At 39.2% G+C, this 16636-nt stretch overlaps 1 protein-coding gene across 2 annotated transcripts in view; it reads right to left on the minus strand.

Moving 5' to 3' along the window:
- Window positions 1-16636, minus strand: part of Tnpo3 (transportin 3) — an 86941-nt gene that overhangs the window by 55376 nt on the left and 14929 nt on the right. For both annotated transcript variants that reach the window (XM_048340190.1, XM_048340191.1), the window contains exons 2-4: window positions 13120-13320; window positions 11156-11229; window positions 9220-9376 (exon numbers count right to left, since the gene is read on the minus strand). In XM_048340190.1, the coding sequence (XP_048196147.1) occupies window positions 9220-9376; window positions 11156-11229; window positions 13120-13320 (432 nt within the window). The remainder of the gene's footprint in view (window positions 1-9219; window positions 9377-11155; window positions 11230-13119; window positions 13321-16636) is intronic.

The following is a 16636-nucleotide window of genomic DNA, read 5'->3' on the forward strand; positions in this document are numbered from 1 at the left end:
TGGGTTCAATTCCTCAGCACCACATAAACAGAAAAGGCCAGAAGTAGTGATGTGGCTCAAGTGGTAGAGTGCTAGCCTTGAGCAAAAAGAAGCTAGGGACAGTGCTCCGGCCCTGAGTTCAAGCCCCAGGACTGGCAAAAAAAAAAAAAATCCCTTCTTTGGCCAGAATAACACCTTGGGAGAAGGGAACAGAACAGAAGACTGGAAAGTAGATTTCACTCAGGTGTCAAACTAGTGGAAACTTTATTATCTGTTAATACCTAGTTGACACCTTTTACAGATGGGTTGAGAACTACCCTACTCAAATTAAAAAGCATCAAAGTGGCAAGGACTTTGCTAAAAAAGATCATTCCAAGATACAGATTCTCATCTTCAGTTCTGAATGACAACAGACCTTCCTTTGTGACAGAAGTTATCCAACAAGTAAAGTCTTAGACATTAATTAGAAGCTATATGTGTCATAGATATCTCAATCTATTAAAACAACTGAAAAGATATATGCTTAAAAAAAACTATAGCCAAACTGTGTCAAGAAACCCACTTAAAATGGGACATGATACTGCCAATTGCCATTCTCCAAAGATAGTTGGGCCCTAGAAGTAGACTTACGTTGAATCTTGTTTTTTATGGAATAGTACATGGGAGCCCCTTACTAGCCTCTGGAGTAAGAGTATAAACACATAAATCAAATACTAACTGCTGTACATCAGTTTGCTTCCTCCAGATCAGCTAGAACCACCTATCTGTCCTTTTAAGAAAGAAACTGGGTGTTTCTAAAAATCTATAAGGAGCAAGGCCCCAAATAACAACTCATACCTTTTAGAAACCATCTGGAATCAAGCTGTGAATAGGGGTGAAAAGTGTCTAACAGGAACTGGAGGTGTGGCTCAAGTGATAGATCACCAGCAATTAGTGAAAAAGCCAAGCAAGAACAAAAGGCCCTGACCTGATGTACATGTGTACACACACACACACACACACACACACACACACACACACACACACACACACACACGTCCAGCAGAGGCAACTTCACCCCAACGGCACCCGTGAGAGAGACTAAAGTCCTAAGATTTCTATTCACATGAATGCCATAATAACTTTTCTTGTAAGCCCTTACAGTAGTGGACTCATATTCTAGATAAGAATTTGTCTTTCTTGCTTAAGCACTTTTACCTAGAGCTTAAAGAATACCTTATCCACATTTATAGTAGCTGATCAAAGGACTCACACCAAAGTATATCAAAAGTACACTATGCCCAGTTATTCAGAAGGTAGAGACAAGATTGTCAGTTTTTTCTTTTTTTGTCGTTGTTAGACTAGGACTCAAACTTAGTATCTGATCCTTTTTTTCACTGGCTGGAGCTTTACCAACAGCCTCCTGTCTCCAACTCAGGATTGCTAATTTCAGGCCAGCACAGACAATATTAGTGCAACCCTACCTCAAAAGAAGAGGGCTGGGGGGCATGGGTCAAGTGTTAAGAGTAATTCCCCACCATGTGCAAAGCCATAGTTTCAATTCCCGGTACAGGGGTGTTAAAAGAGCAGTGAGCTGGAAGATGAGATTACAGCCTGAACAATATTGTGTTCCTATGATACTAAAGGAACAAGGGAAAAAAAGGATTTAATCTACAGGAAAGATTAGTCTGGAATCCAGAGAAGTCTCTGGGAACTGCTAAGTATATCCACATTCAACACTAAAGAGTAATCGAAAACTAAGATCAATAACAAAAAGCAGGATGACTGAGGGCTAGGATTCTTTGGGAATGAAAGTCTGAGTCTCAGCCAGTGCCAGTAGCTCACTCCTATAATCCTACCTACTCAGGAAGCTGAGATCTGAGGATTCCAATTTAAAGCCAAATCAGGCAGGAAAAGTCCAGGAGACTCTTACCTCTCATAAACTACCCTTCCCCCACAAAAAAAAAAAAAAAGCTGGAAGTGGAGCTGTGGCTCAAATGGTAGAGCACAAGCCTTGAGCACAAAAGCTTAGGAAGAGCAGGAGCTGTTGGCTCATGCCTGTTGAACACTACCCTTGAGCAAAAAAGAGCTCAGGGAAACAGTGCCTAGGCTCTGAGTTCAAGCCCTATGACGGGTACCAAAACGTATGCAAACAAAATAATGAGTGATTCTCTTTACCAAGTAGGAATTCTGACCACACAAAGTCCTTATCAATACATAAAGGTGAAATGTGTTATAAAATAAGAACATATATATCCTGTGCGCAGGACTTTACATGTGTGCAAAAGGGTACATATGGAAGCTGAGTTAGTTAACTCCAAATTCATCTAATTAGACTGTTCTATGAAAATGTAACAGAACCTTTCATTCTTCAATGTTAGCACTAAAGATTTATCACTTGAGGACATTAGAGAGACACTGTAGGAAGAAAAGTTAGGTTCCTGTTTTCAATGTTTCTACTCAGCAGTCTGTTCAATTTCTCTAGCAGCAGACTACAGCTTCTCTGGGACCCAACTCTTATAGCTCTGGACAACAGCTTTCCCTAGTACATCCCCCATCCTCACCAATAGTTTTATAGCAAAATGGCTTTGACTCCTGAAGAATAAACAATTTTTCTAGCACCAAATTCTATTTCTCCAGCACTCTTAGTGAACAATGACCAGGAGCTTCCCCTGGGTATCTTGCACGTATGCGTTTTTCTTTCTTTTTTTTTTTAAATTTACTTTATTGTTATTATAGAGGTGATATACAGAGGGGTTACATTTACATGTGTCAGGTAATAAGTACATTTCCTTTAGTACAGTGTCATCTGTTCCTGCGTTCTCTCCCATTCCCTCCCTTCCATTTCCACCCACGAGTTGTACAGTTGACTTTCATCAGTGTCCAGTGCGCACCAAAGCTGCATTTTTCCCCTCGGATTCTGTGCCCTACCCTTAAGCATTTTTGTAGAACTATTTGATAAGACATTTCAACAACTTTTGTAGGCTTCCTGAAAAGCAGTTTGCCAGCAAATTCAACATGTAGCACACAGTGACTTCTTTACCATTCAGTGGGCCATAACTCTGGTAGAAGAGAGACTCCTCCTTGGAGTATATTTTGACCCAATATCCACCACCTTATTTCTGTATTCTTAACTCTTAGCTCCCCGCCCCCCTCTCTCTCTTTTGCCAGTCCTGGGGCTTGAACTCAGGGCCTGGTCACTGTCCCTAAGCTGCTTTGGTCAAGGTTAGTGCTCTACCACTTGAGCCACTGTGCTACTTCTGGATTTTTCTGAGTAATTTACTGGCAATAGAGTTTCACAGACTTGGGCTGGGAATATGGCCTAGTGGCAAGAGTGCTTGCCTTGTATACATAAAGCCCTGGGTTCAATTCCCCAGCACTATATATATAGAAAACGGCCAGAAGTAGCGCTGTGGCTGAAGTGGCAGAGTGCTAGCCTTGAGCAAAAAGAAGCCAGGGACAGTGCTCAGGCCCTGAGTCCAAGGCCGAGGACTGGCAAAAAAAAAAAAAAAAAAAAGAGTTTCACAGACCTTCCTGCCTGGGATGGGCTGGCTTTGAACCACAATTCTTAGATATCAGTCTCCTGAGTAACTAGGATTACAGGCATGAGCCACCAGCATCTGGCTTGCTTCTTCTCTTTTCTCTTCCTTTCCTTTTTTGCCAGTCCTGCCTGTGGCTTGAAGTCAGGGCTTGAGCACTATCCCTGAGCTTCTTTTGCTCAAGTATAAAGCACTCTAACACTTGAGCCACAGAGCCACTTCCAGCTTTTTCTGTTTATGTGGTACTGAGCATGCTAGGCAAGCAGTCTCCCACTAAGCCACCTTCCACCCTCCCAGCCCTTCTCTTTATTTCTAACTAGACAATCTTCCATTGCTACAGTCCTTATTAGTTAGTAATTATTCATATTTAAGAACTCAACAAAACCCCTAAATCTATAATACAAAAAACTAAGTCACACCAAAAAAGTAACATCTGATACAGCTTTAAATCTTGTCTGGTTTTGTTTTTTTGCCAGTCCTGGGGCTTGAATTCAGGGCCTGAGCACTGCCCCTGGCTTCTTTTTGCTCAAGACTATCACTCTACCACTTGATCCACAGCGCCACTTCTGGCTTTTTTTATATATGTGGTGCTGAGGAATTGAACCCAGGGCTTCATATATACAAGACGAGTACTTTATAACTAAGCCATATTCCCAGCCCCAGCTTTAAATCTTTATCTTGTACCTGGGAAACTCTAAATGCCAATTTATTTTCTATCTTCCTAATAGGAATTCAAAAGAATGTCAATGGATACTAAGACATATATGGAATGACTGAGTAAAATATTATTTTGAAATCATACTTTTCATATTTCAGGATGAAATTACTGATTAAGGTAAAGATTACCAACTAGAATTTAAAACATCCAAGTAGGTTAATAAGAAAAATGAGTATTCAGGGGCTAGGGATATGGCCTAGTGGCAAGAGTGCTTGCTCAGGCCCTGAGTCCAAGCCCCAGGACTGGCAAAAAAAAAAAAACAAAAAACAAAAAAAACAACAAAACATCGGGGCTGGGAATATGGCCTAGTGGCAAGGGTGCTTGCCTCGTATACATGAAGCCCCGGGTTCAATACCCCAGCACCACATATATAGAAAATGGCCAGAAGTGGCGCTGTGGCTCAAGTGGCAGAGTGCTAGCCTTGAACAAAAAGAAGCCAGGGACAGTGCTCAGGCCCTGAGTCCAAGGCCCAGGACTGGAAAAAAAAAAAAAAAAAAGTATTCATATAGTAAGCTACAACTATACAAATCATACACACACACACACACACACACACACACACACACACACACACACACACACATTTTTTAAATTTTAATTTAATTATATTTTTTGCCAGTCCTGGCGCTTAGACTCAGGGCCTAAGCACTGTCCCTGGCTTTTTTGCTCAAGGCTAGCACTCTACCCCTTGAGTCACAGCACCACTTCTGACTTTTTTCTGTTTTTATGTGGTGCTGAGGAATTGAACCCAGGGATTCATGGATGCTAGGCAAGCATTCCACTACTAAGCCACATTCCCAGCCCTTGAGTCTTCCCTTTTCATCTTTTCTTTTCTTTTTTTTTTGCCAGTCCTAGGCCTTGAACTCAGGGCCTGAGCACTGTCCCTAGCTTCTTTTTGCTGAAGGCTAGCACTCTGCCACTGAGCCAGAGCGCCACTTCTGGACATTTTCTATATATGTGGTGCTGAGGAATCGAACCCAGGGCTTCATGTATACAAGGCAAGCACTCTTGCCACTAGGCCATATTACCAGCCTGAGTCTTCCCTTTTTAAAGTTTACTTTCCCGTTTGTAAAATAAAATTTGCAGGGCTGGGAAAATGTCTTAGCAGTACAGTGCTTGCCTTGCATGCATGAAGCCGTGGGTTCGATTCCTCAGCACCACATAAAAACAGAAAAAAGCCAGAAGTGGTGCTGTGGCTCAAGTGGTAGAGTGCTAGCCTTGAGAAAAAAAAAAAAAGGTGGGGGGCTCAAAGCTGGGTGCCAGTGGCCCATGTCTATAAACCTAGCCATCCACTCAGGAGGTTCAGATCTGAGAATTATGGTTCTAAGCCAGCCCAAGCAGAAAAGTTGGTGAGACTCTTATCTCCAATAAACTAAAAAAAAAGCCAGAACTGGAGTTAATGGCTCAAGTGGCACTAACCTTGAGCAAAAAAAGAAAAAAGAAAAAAAGTTCAGGAAGTGTCTAGGCCTAATTTCAAGTTCTAGTGGTCCACCCTAATGACTAATGCATGTCAGCTACAGATCATGTATCTTCCACCTTGTTTACTTGTTTTTTGTGTGTCTGTGTGTGCAGCTACTAGGGCTTAAATTCAGGGCCTAGGCCAGGCCTCTGTGCTTTTTTGCTCAAGTCTAGCACTCTATCACTTGAGCCACAGCTTTATTTCTGGTTTGTTTCTTAGTGGTTAATTGGAGATAAGCGTATCATGGACTTTCCATCCAGACTGACTTTGAAACAGAATTCAGCTTCCTGAGTAGCTAAAATTACATGCATTGGCCACCAGTGCCCAACTTGTTCTTTTTTTTTTTTTTCTTCAGTAGTGGAGTTTAAATTTAAGTCTTCACAATTTCTAGACAGGTGTTCTAGTGTAAGTCACACCTCCATATCATACATCTTCTGGTAAGACATTGCATACCATTTTATTTTAGCCAAAACTGTTTAACATTTTTAAATTAACCCATCAGGCCTCTCAGCTTTCTCAATCCTGGGAAAGAATTAAATCCTAAAGAAAAATGTCTTAGTGATGATGTAGCTAAAGATGGTATATAGTTATTACCATTATCAATGGGGGTAGAGAATGAATTACATATGATGGATGCTTTACGGCACTAAGAGCTAACACTTTCAAGGAATTCTCCCTCACCAAGAAGACTGCTTTGGATATAACTTCCAATTAGATGAAATAAAGATAGTAGAAGCTTTATAAGAAAGGAAGAGGAAGGAGAGCTATACCTATAAAACCAAAACAAGGTGCTATTCTCAACCGGATATTGTTTGCAAAAACTCTGTAAAGGAATTTTTTTTTGGTGGGGTAGTGGTACTAGAGTTTGAACCTTTTGCTTGCTAGGCCAGTATTCTAACACTAAGCCACACCTCCAGTGCAGACTTTTGTTTCTCAAAACATGTTTAGTGAGTTATAACTTGAGTCATAACTTCAATTTTTCAGTCCTGATTTGCTGATTATTTTTGATAGGCAATCACTTCCTGTCCAAGCACATGCCTGGGCCATGAACCACCTATTTTAGGGTTCCTGTCCCTGCTGGATAATAAACACATGCCATTGTTTCCAGCTTCTCTCCATGGCAATCTCTCAGATTTTTCTGCATAGGCTGGCCTGAAACTATGATCCTCCCAATCTCAGCCACATAGTTTAGGATGCTAAGCAAACATCATTAAGCCCAGCTATGGCTGAGAAAGAGTTTTTCAAACTTTTCTGCCTAGACTGATTTCAAACTATGATACTTCCATTCTCAGCTTCCCAAGTAGCTAGGATTATAGGCGTGAGTCATGAGCGCCTGGCTGAAAGATATTTTAAAATCAACTGGGGAAATGTAAACATGGCCTGAAAGATGTATATATATGTTCATAAAGAGATATATTTATAGAGGATATGTATCACAGGGTTAGCAATAGCTATTGATATGGAATGCCTACAGTTGCAGCAGTCCAGGAGGCTGTGCAAGGGGATCACTTAAGCTCAAGAGTTCTTTACTAACTAACCTAGGCAACATAGTGAGAACCAATCTCAAAAAATAAAGAAATTGCCAGGCGCTGGTGGCTCACATCAGTAATCCTAGCTACTCAGGAAGCTGAGATCTGAGGACTGTGGTTCAAAGTCAACCTGGGCAGGAAAGTCTGTGAGATTCTTATCTTCAATTAGCCAATAGAAAACCAGAAGTGAAGCTATGGCTCAAAGTGGTTTGACACTAGCCTTGAGTGAAAGAGCTCAGGGATAGCCCAGGCCCTGAGTTCAAGCTCAACGACTGACAAAAAAAGGGGGGGGTGGGGAGAGAGAGAGAGAGAGAGAGAGAGAGAGAGAGAGAGAGAGAGAGAGAGAGAGTTATAGCTCAGTGGTAGAGCACTTGTCTAGTACAGGAGGCCCTGGGTTCAATCCCCAACAAAATATACATAAACAAGTGGTTCAAATACGATTGCTTTGTATATTTTCTAATTTTCTACAATTCTATCTCTTCAAAAAAATGACCAATTTAAAAACTAAACATAAACTTCACTTAAAATAACTTTCATTTCATTTTAACACCAAATGGAACATAATTTAACAAATTTGTTCTTTCAAACAAAAAGATATATAAGGGGTTGGGAATATGGCCTAGCAGTAGAGGTGCTTGCCTCGTGTACATGAAGCCCTGGGTTCAATTCCTCAGCACCACATACATAGAAAAAGCCGGAAGTGGTGCTGTGGCTCAAGTGGTACAGTGCTAGCCTTGAACAAAAAGAAGCCAGGGACAGTGTCAGGCCCTGAGTTTAAGCCCCAGACTAGCAAAAAACAAAACAAGGAAAAAGATATGTAAGTTGCAGACACACTGAACAATCCCTGAAAAATAATCTATTCTAACCACATTACTGAGAAAGTTAAGCTAGACTATAAAGATCCAGAAATGAGCTGTGCTGTGAGTATAAAGCTCAGAGATGAGTGTTCACTGAGCATGTATAAGACCCTAGCTTCAATCCCCAGAACCAAAAGGGGGGAAAAAAGATCTAAAACTGGGATCTAAAACTGGGCTAGATAATCAATTTAGTATCATCTAGTTTAGCAATCAATAGACATTTGCAGTTAAAGCTAGCTAGAGATACTTTAGGCTTTGCAGGCCATATGGTCTCTGTGAAAACTAAATTCTGCTGATATAGTCAACCTGGACAATATGTAACCAAATATGTAGTACTAATTTATTACTTTTAAAAAAGGTACATATACCATAAATTGGCCACTTCTAGTCTACATAAAATATTAACAATGACAACTAATCAAAAGGAACTTAATCATATTTCATTTTTTAAAAAATGTGGTATTAGCTAATGTATAACTCTAATATTACTCAAAAGGTAAAGACTACTACTTCCCTATCAGAATTTCAATTTATTGCCAGGTGCTGATGGCTCACACCTGTAATCCTAGCTACTCAGGAAGCTGAGACCTGAGGATTGTGGTTAAAAGTCAGCCTGGGCAGGAAAGTCCGTGAGATTTTTATCACCAATTAACCATCAGAAAATCAAAAGTAGAACTGTGGCTCAAAGTGGTAGAGCACCAGCCATGAATAGAAAATTTCAGAGACAGCACCCAGGCTCCAAGTTCAAGCTCCCCCCCCCATATAAATTCAATGTATCTTTATGAGAGGATCACACTTCCATTAGCATGGCCTTCATGCTACAACAAAAGCAACAGCTTGTTGAATTAATAGAAAATAAACCAGCTAGCATGAATTGGTAAATGAACAGTAGGACATATGATCAGAAGCCTAAGTTCAAATTCTGAGTTAACAGTTAACTCTAATGTACTTCTGCTGTCATAGAATGAGATATCATCAACCTCTGGATTATGAAGAAGTAAAAAGTCTGGAAATATTCTATGTGATCAAGTGTTACATAATTGCCAGTATACTATCACTGCTAAATTTTGCAAAGAAAGGTATTTCACAAAAAATCTAACTGGATTACAAAATAATCACCATGATGATTTCTGTCCTACAGCAACTATTTCAAACTTACCAATAGAGATACTACTGTGCTAGAATAGAAGGCCAAGTCTTCTATAATTTCTGTACGGCGGTTTGCTCCAATCCGTAATGAACGACTATGTACTTCTTCAGGTAACACTGTAAGGATCTCCAGCAAAAAAGGCAGAGAAGTTACATCATTGCTATATCTAGAAAAGAAAGGAGAAAGGTATTTATATTTCCTAAATTATTAAGAGCCAGAAAACATGAAATCTCAAAGATAACAGTCATCAGTCTAGCCCATAACAAAGCATCATTCCCACTATTGTTGAGAAAAAAAATATGCAATCCGTGTGTGTGTTGCTTGAACTCGGGGCCTGGGCACTCACTATCCCTTAGCTTTCTGACTCAAGAATAGCACTCTACCACTTGAGCACAGGTTCACTTCCAGCCTTTCAGTGGCGAATTTGAGATTAACCTCCAGGAAGGAGGTTAACCTCCCTGAGACTAGCTTCAAACTGGGATCCTCAGTTCTCAGTCTCCCGAGTAGCTAGGATTATAGGTATGAGACACAGCTGGTCACAGGAACTTACGCTACAGATGTAATCTTTTAGAACAGTATCTAGAATGTCTTCCAATTAAAATTTCAAGTCACTTAATCTTTGTCTCAGCAATTTCACTTTCACACAAAAAATAGGCAAAAACAAAGATATGTACTGCAGTATTTTTATAATAGCAAAATGATGGAAAACATAAATGTCCTCCATTATTAGGTAGAATTACAAAGGTTACAGATACTCAGTGGATCATACCTATAGTCATTAGCAATGAAAGTGGTACCTATGTCATGAAAAAGTGACCATGATGTTTTAACTAAAAAAGGCATATGAAACATGTTAAATATGGCTATGCATGTCTTATAAAAATATATGTACTTATTTGTTTTAAGACAATAAAGTGAAATCTAGGGGGACTTTAACCAGTTATTAACAATGCTTATGTACAATGTGTAAAATAACCATAGAAGATGATGTTTGCTTTGAACTCTGAAATTTCTACACTGAAAAATTTTTCAAGAAGCTTGTGCTTTTTTTTAATAAAAATTTTCCTAAAATACAAATTATCCATGTAAGTATTTTAAACCATACTCTATTTGGAGATTTTAAAAATATATATCTACTTTGATTACAAAAATAATTTCCCAGTTAGGAACCAGTAACTCCCACATATAATCCTAGCTATTCAAGAGACAGAGATCTGAAGATCATGGTTTGAAACCAGCCCAGGCACAAGTCTGTGAAGCTCTTATCTCCAATTAACTAGCAAAAAGCCAGAAGTAGAGCACCAGTGTAGAGTGAAAAAGCTAAGGAACAGTACCCAGAGACTGTGTTCAAGCCTTATAGCACTACCACAATATATAAATTAATTCCCAAGCAAAGGCTAAATGCAAGCAAATATTAAGGTTATCTGGGTTGGGGATATAGGACAGCAGTATAACATTTGCATAGCATAGGGTCCTGGGTTAAGTTCCAGCCATTTAAAATAAACAAATATCCATAGGGAAAGTCTTCATGCAAAATGGCAGGCTCTATGTACCTGGAAAGAATAGTTCCTATGACAGAAAATAAAACCCAACAACAATCTTCAATTTAACATAATCTTCAATACAATGATAGCTTTACAACATTTCTGATGTCAGTAGGAATAATACACAGATAACAAAAGACTTTGCTATTGTTAATTAAAGAGGTGAGAGGGGAAGAAAGTGTGTATGTACCTCACATGACAATATTTCCTCTTTTATCCTACATGATGTATTTCTGTAGTATTTCAATACTAAGTGATTTTCTTTAACAGAAGTTAGTAATATATGGCTCTATGTTAACAGGTTAGGGAAATAATTAAATACATAGCTATGCTAACAAATGTCTCTGTGCAGCTTAATGGTAATTTCAAGTTCTAATATACTTCCAACAAAAATGACTTACTTTTCCACCAATGTTTGTACACACCCTTTCCAGGAAGGCATCTGTAGGGCAAGGTCTGCTATTGCTAAAGCCAGCTGAATAAGAAGAGAAAGTGAATAAACCAACAGAATACATGGAACAAAAATAGGATTCCACTAATGCTAACTGAAAACAAGCTAAACTTCTTCCAAACAGTATGACAATTAAGACGGTCTTTTCCCTTATCTTTTTCTTTCCCCTATCTCTAACTATCTGCCATGAAAACTCTTCCAGGTTACCTACAAATTGCTGAGGTTGGATGACTAATCTTTTAAAATGGAAAGCCAAAAAATATAATAGTAACATAAAATTAAGCCTAGTAAAAATGATAAGACTACAGATCTTCCTTAGAAAATATCTTTACCTTTTTTGGTGGTATTAGAGTTTGAACTCAGAAACTCACACTTGCAAAGTAGTAAGTGATCTATCACTTGAGCCATGTCCCCAGCTCTTTTTGTTTCAGTTTTTTTTCAAGGTCTAACATGTTTGTTGGCCTGAACCATCCTAGACCATGTCTTCCTATTTTCTCTTTTTGTCCAAGACTGGAACCCAAACTCAATACTTGATGTTTTCGTTCACTGGCTGACACTCTACCAATGAGCCATTCCTTCAACTAGAACAAGATGTTCTATTTACATCTCCTCTGTAGCTAGGATGACAGACATAAGCCACAATGCCAAGCCCCAATAGTTACTTTTTTTTTTTGGCCAGTCCTAGGCCTTGACCTCAGGGCCTGAGCACTGTCCCTGGCTTCTTTTTGCTCAAGGCTAGCACTCTGCCACCTGAGCCACAGCGCCACTTCTGGCCGTTTTCTGTATATGTGGTGCTGGGGAATCGAACACAGGGCTTCATGTACACGAGGCAAGCACTCTTGCCACTAGGCCATATTCCCAGCCCCCCAATAGTTACTTTTATTTGCTAATACCACAGAATTTCATGAACACATAAATTGTACTTTGCTAAAAGGTCAAAGCTATTGACAAAGTCAGACCTCTGACTCAGTCCCAAAATACCATTTCACCTTTCTATCTCTCATCCTGAAATCTTAATGCAAAGGCCTCCTCTGCAGGGACATTTCTATGCCAGGCAGAGAACACATGTATGTATTTACAGAGGCTTCCTGTTTTCCTTTCTAATATATTTCCAGGTCTAAAGGGGAAAAGATCCTTGCTCTAGTTTACTACTTTATGCATTAAGCTTCAGTAGTCAATCTTCCCAGATAGAACTTTTTAACAAGGTAACTATGTAGATGCCTGACTCAGTATAGTATAAAAACATTGTCATCTGCAATTTTAATAGTAGAGGCTTAGAGACTGCATACATCCCAGTGAAAAAATACATTGACCTTTCTCTCTACCTTTCAGACTTTTGAGATTAGTTTGAAACCTAATAATCACTTTTCCCCCACTTAAATGAGTTTTGTTCACTCTGAGAATTATATGTTTTCATATACCTATAAATAGGAATATTTATTTCATATTGATCTCAGCAAGCTTACATTTGAATCTTTAGTATAACATAAAACGGCAGAAAAGATACCTTGGCCCAAGTGTGGAAAATTAAAATTTTCACTCTGATGCACTTTTTTGATGTGTTGCTACAGGGGCTTGAACACAGGGCCAGATCACTCCCTTAGCATTTTTTACTCAAGGCTAATGTCCTATCACTGGAGCCACACTTCCACTTCTGGCTTTTCTCTGCTTAACTGGAGAAAAGACTCTCAGATATTTGTCTGTCTTGGCTGGCTTCAAACTGGAATCCTCAGATCTCAGCCTCCTGAGTAGCTAGGATTACAGGCATGAGGCACTAGCTCATGTTGAAACACTTTCAAGAATGTAACAATGCATCTATGATAACATTATCTTACATGACCTTACAAAGTTAATCCAAATAAAGGTGATAAATTCAAATGGCCTTACAAATTTTCCCTAAGAGAAAAGACTTACCTGCGTTACAATGACAGGTGACAAGTCTTTCAAGTTCTGGATATGGGTTAGCAATGAGTCCCGTAAAGAGGCATGAGAGTCTGTAGGGAGCTCATAAAATGAGGTCTGAATCTTCATTTTCATGGTCTGTGCAGCAAAATAGCATGATTCCACATCCTGTCGGATCTGTAATAATTGGTCAGAAATCTCCCATGCATGGACCTGAAAGTAAACCAGAGGTATCTTAAAGAATATTTCTCTTAAGTAACTTTAATGACACACTTCATTATATAAGCAAACCAAAACACAATGGAGGAAAATCTGACAAGCAAAATTATGTGCTGATTCAGCCAATATATCAAACTACAGTGTCACAGAGGCCCTATTCAACTAAAGTATTGCCTACTCTGACTCATTTTACTGAAAGTCTGAGAACCAGCTATTGAATCTAACACATAATCTTGAAGGATAGCAACATGAAGTGTAGGGGGAAGGCATGAAGAAAAAATATCTTAAAGTTTTTATTAAACCAACAATGTTACTCTGTAACTTCTAACCATATCTCCAAGATGGATGTTTCTACTTTTTTCTCACTTGAATAAGCTTTGTTCACCCTGAGAACTGAATGCGGCTGTTTTAATGTATCTATAAATAAACACACTTATTTCATATTGGTCTCAAAAGTCCTACATTTCAATCTTTTTACTTCATAGAATAGCAGAAAAGATATCTTAATTCAAGTGAGTATTTCACAGGCTTTAGTTATTTTTCTCACACAAGTCTTGTTATCTGAGAAAAAATAACTACAGTCTGTGAAAGAGAAATTAGTCTTGTTAAGTAGCCCAGGCTGGCCTTGAACTCACTGAACTCATCATCTTCCTATATCTGCCTACAGAATAGCTATGAGCCACCACAAACTTTTAAAAGCTGCAACTTTAAAAGCAAAGCACAGGGCTGTGGGCACCGCTCAAGTGCCTACAGCTGAAGTAATTAGAAAACTCTGAATATAAACCATATGTTATATAATACTATTACAGGTATACATTATAAAGTCTACAATTTATTTCCATGAAGTTACAATATAGTTAAGAAGGAAGACAAGCTGGAGAACACCAGACAATCCAGAATGCTATGCCAGAAAAAGGGTTAACAGAAAATAGCAAAACTGAAACATAAAGTCAAGAAAGGATAGGAATAATAAGGAAAAGTTGGGTGCTGGTGGCTCAGTAGCTAAGTAATCTTAGCTCCTGGGGAGGCTGAGATCTGAAGATTGGGATTCAAGGCCAGTCTGAGCAGGAAAGTGGTAAGACTCTTATCTCCAATTAACCACCAGAAAACTGAAAGTAACACTGCAGCTCAAAGTGGTAGAGTGCTAGCCTTGAACAAAAAGAGCTCAGGAACAGTGCCTGGGACCTAAGTTCAAGCCTTACAACTAAACCCCCGCCCCCCCAAAAAAAAGAGTAAGGAAAATTTCAAGTAAACATATGCAAAATTAAATATTTACAACTGAATTTACATAAGAAAAAAAGAAAATGGGTAAGAAGCACTATTTAAAAATAATAACTGGCCAGGCACCAGTGGCTCACACCTGTAATCCTAGCTACTCAGGAGGCTGAGATTTTGAGGGTTGTGGCTCAAAGCCAGTACAGGCAGGAAAGGCCCTGAGAATCTTATCTTCAATAAACTAATCAGAAAAGGCCAGAAATGGCTCTGTGGCTCAAGTGGTAGAGTGACAGCCCTGAGCACAAGAAGCTCAAGGACAGTGCCCAGGCCCTGAATTCAATCCCCAGGATGGGATGGGCAAAAATGAATGAATGAATGAATATGACTGAAATATTTCCAAACTGATAAAAGACACCATAACAACAGAAAGTACACATCACTGTAACACTGTTTAAAAGAAAAAAAAGACAAAGGAAAATCCAGATTAAAAAATGTTATTACTTTTATTTTTATTTTATTTATTTATTTTTTATTTTTTGGCCAGTCCTGGGGCTTGGACTCAGGGCCTGAGCACTGTCCCTGGCTTCTTTTTGCTCAAGGCTAGCACTCTGCTAGTTGAGTCACAGCGCCACTTCTGGCCATTTTCTATATATGTGGTGCTGGGGAATTGAACCCAGGGCCTCATGTATACGGGGCAAGCACTCTTGCCACTAGGCCATATCCCCAGCCCATGTTATTACTTTTAAAGAACAGAAATTAGGATGATAGTTAACTACTTAAGAGAAACAATGAAAATCTAAAACCATCAATGTACTGAAAATAACCACCAATGGTTATTTTATGTAAAAATATCCTTCCAAACTGAACAAAATAAAGACATTTTAAGATTGTCTCACCCCCTCAAAAAATATTAAAAGATGTTCTTCAAGCAGAAGGAAAAGAATCCAGGATGGAAGCATAAAAATCAAGAAAGAACAAAGAGCAATGTTACAGCTATATGTATGTATAAGCCTCAGTAAGCATTGATTATATAAAGCAATAATGTCTTGTGGGATGAAAAAAAAGTGAAAAATAGAATGAAGCTCTATATTCACCTAAGATATAGAAAAGCTGAAAGAACACTACTTTCGAGTTAACAATACATAAAACAAATCTAATACAAACTAATTATTAGCGTGCATCAGTTGTAAAGGAAGATTTTGTGACATTTCCACAAAGTATGACATTATATCCTCGTCAGCCTCATACCTCAACCACTTGTTATCCCTTTCCCTTTTCTTAAAACAATTTCAACATGTTTCATTGTTCTCTTTTCATACATGCAAACCATTTTGACCATATTTCTTCACCTCTTCTCTCTCCTCCACCACTACACTCCGTAACAAAGCATGTTTTACTTTCTTATCATTCACAAACTCATTTCTTTTTTTTTTTTGCCAGTCCTGGGCCTTGAACTCAGGGCCCGAGCACTGTCCCTGGCTTCCTTTTGCTCAAGGTTAGCACTCTGCCACTTGAGCCACAGTGCTACTTCTGGCTTTTTCTATATATGTGGTGCTGAGGAATCGAACCTAGGGCTTCATGTATAGGGGGCAAGCACTCTTGCCACTAGGCCATATTCCCAGCCCAACAAACTCATTTCTTAAAAGCATCCGAAAACCATGGCCCCAGGGTAACCAAGAGAACTAAAATGTAAGGACAGACCACTTCCATGGATATAGAAGGAAAGCTCTAGCTGATCTACAGTAGACAGAAAGGTACACAGACAGAGCACTGGACAATAAAACCTGAACTAAATAGTTTCACACCTATAATACTAGCTACTCAGGAGGCTGAGATCTAAGAATCATGGTTCAAAGCCAGCCTAGGCAGGAAAGGCCTTGAGACTCTGAACTCCAATTAACCACCAGAAAACCATAAGTGAGACTGTGACTCAAAGTCATAGAGCACTAGCCTTAAATAAGAATCAATTTTTATTTTTTATTTTTTTGCCAGTCCTGGGCCTTGGACTCAGGGCCTGAGCACTGGCCCTGGCTTCCTTTTGTTCAAGGCTAGCACTCTGCCACTTGAGCCAGCGCCACTTCTGGCGCTATATATG

Source organism: Perognathus longimembris, chromosome 2 (genome assembly GCF_023159225.1).
Source record: "Perognathus longimembris pacificus isolate PPM17 chromosome 2, ASM2315922v1, whole genome shotgun sequence".
Classification (NCBI taxonomy): Eukaryota; Metazoa; Chordata; class Mammalia; order Rodentia; family Heteromyidae; genus Perognathus; species Perognathus longimembris.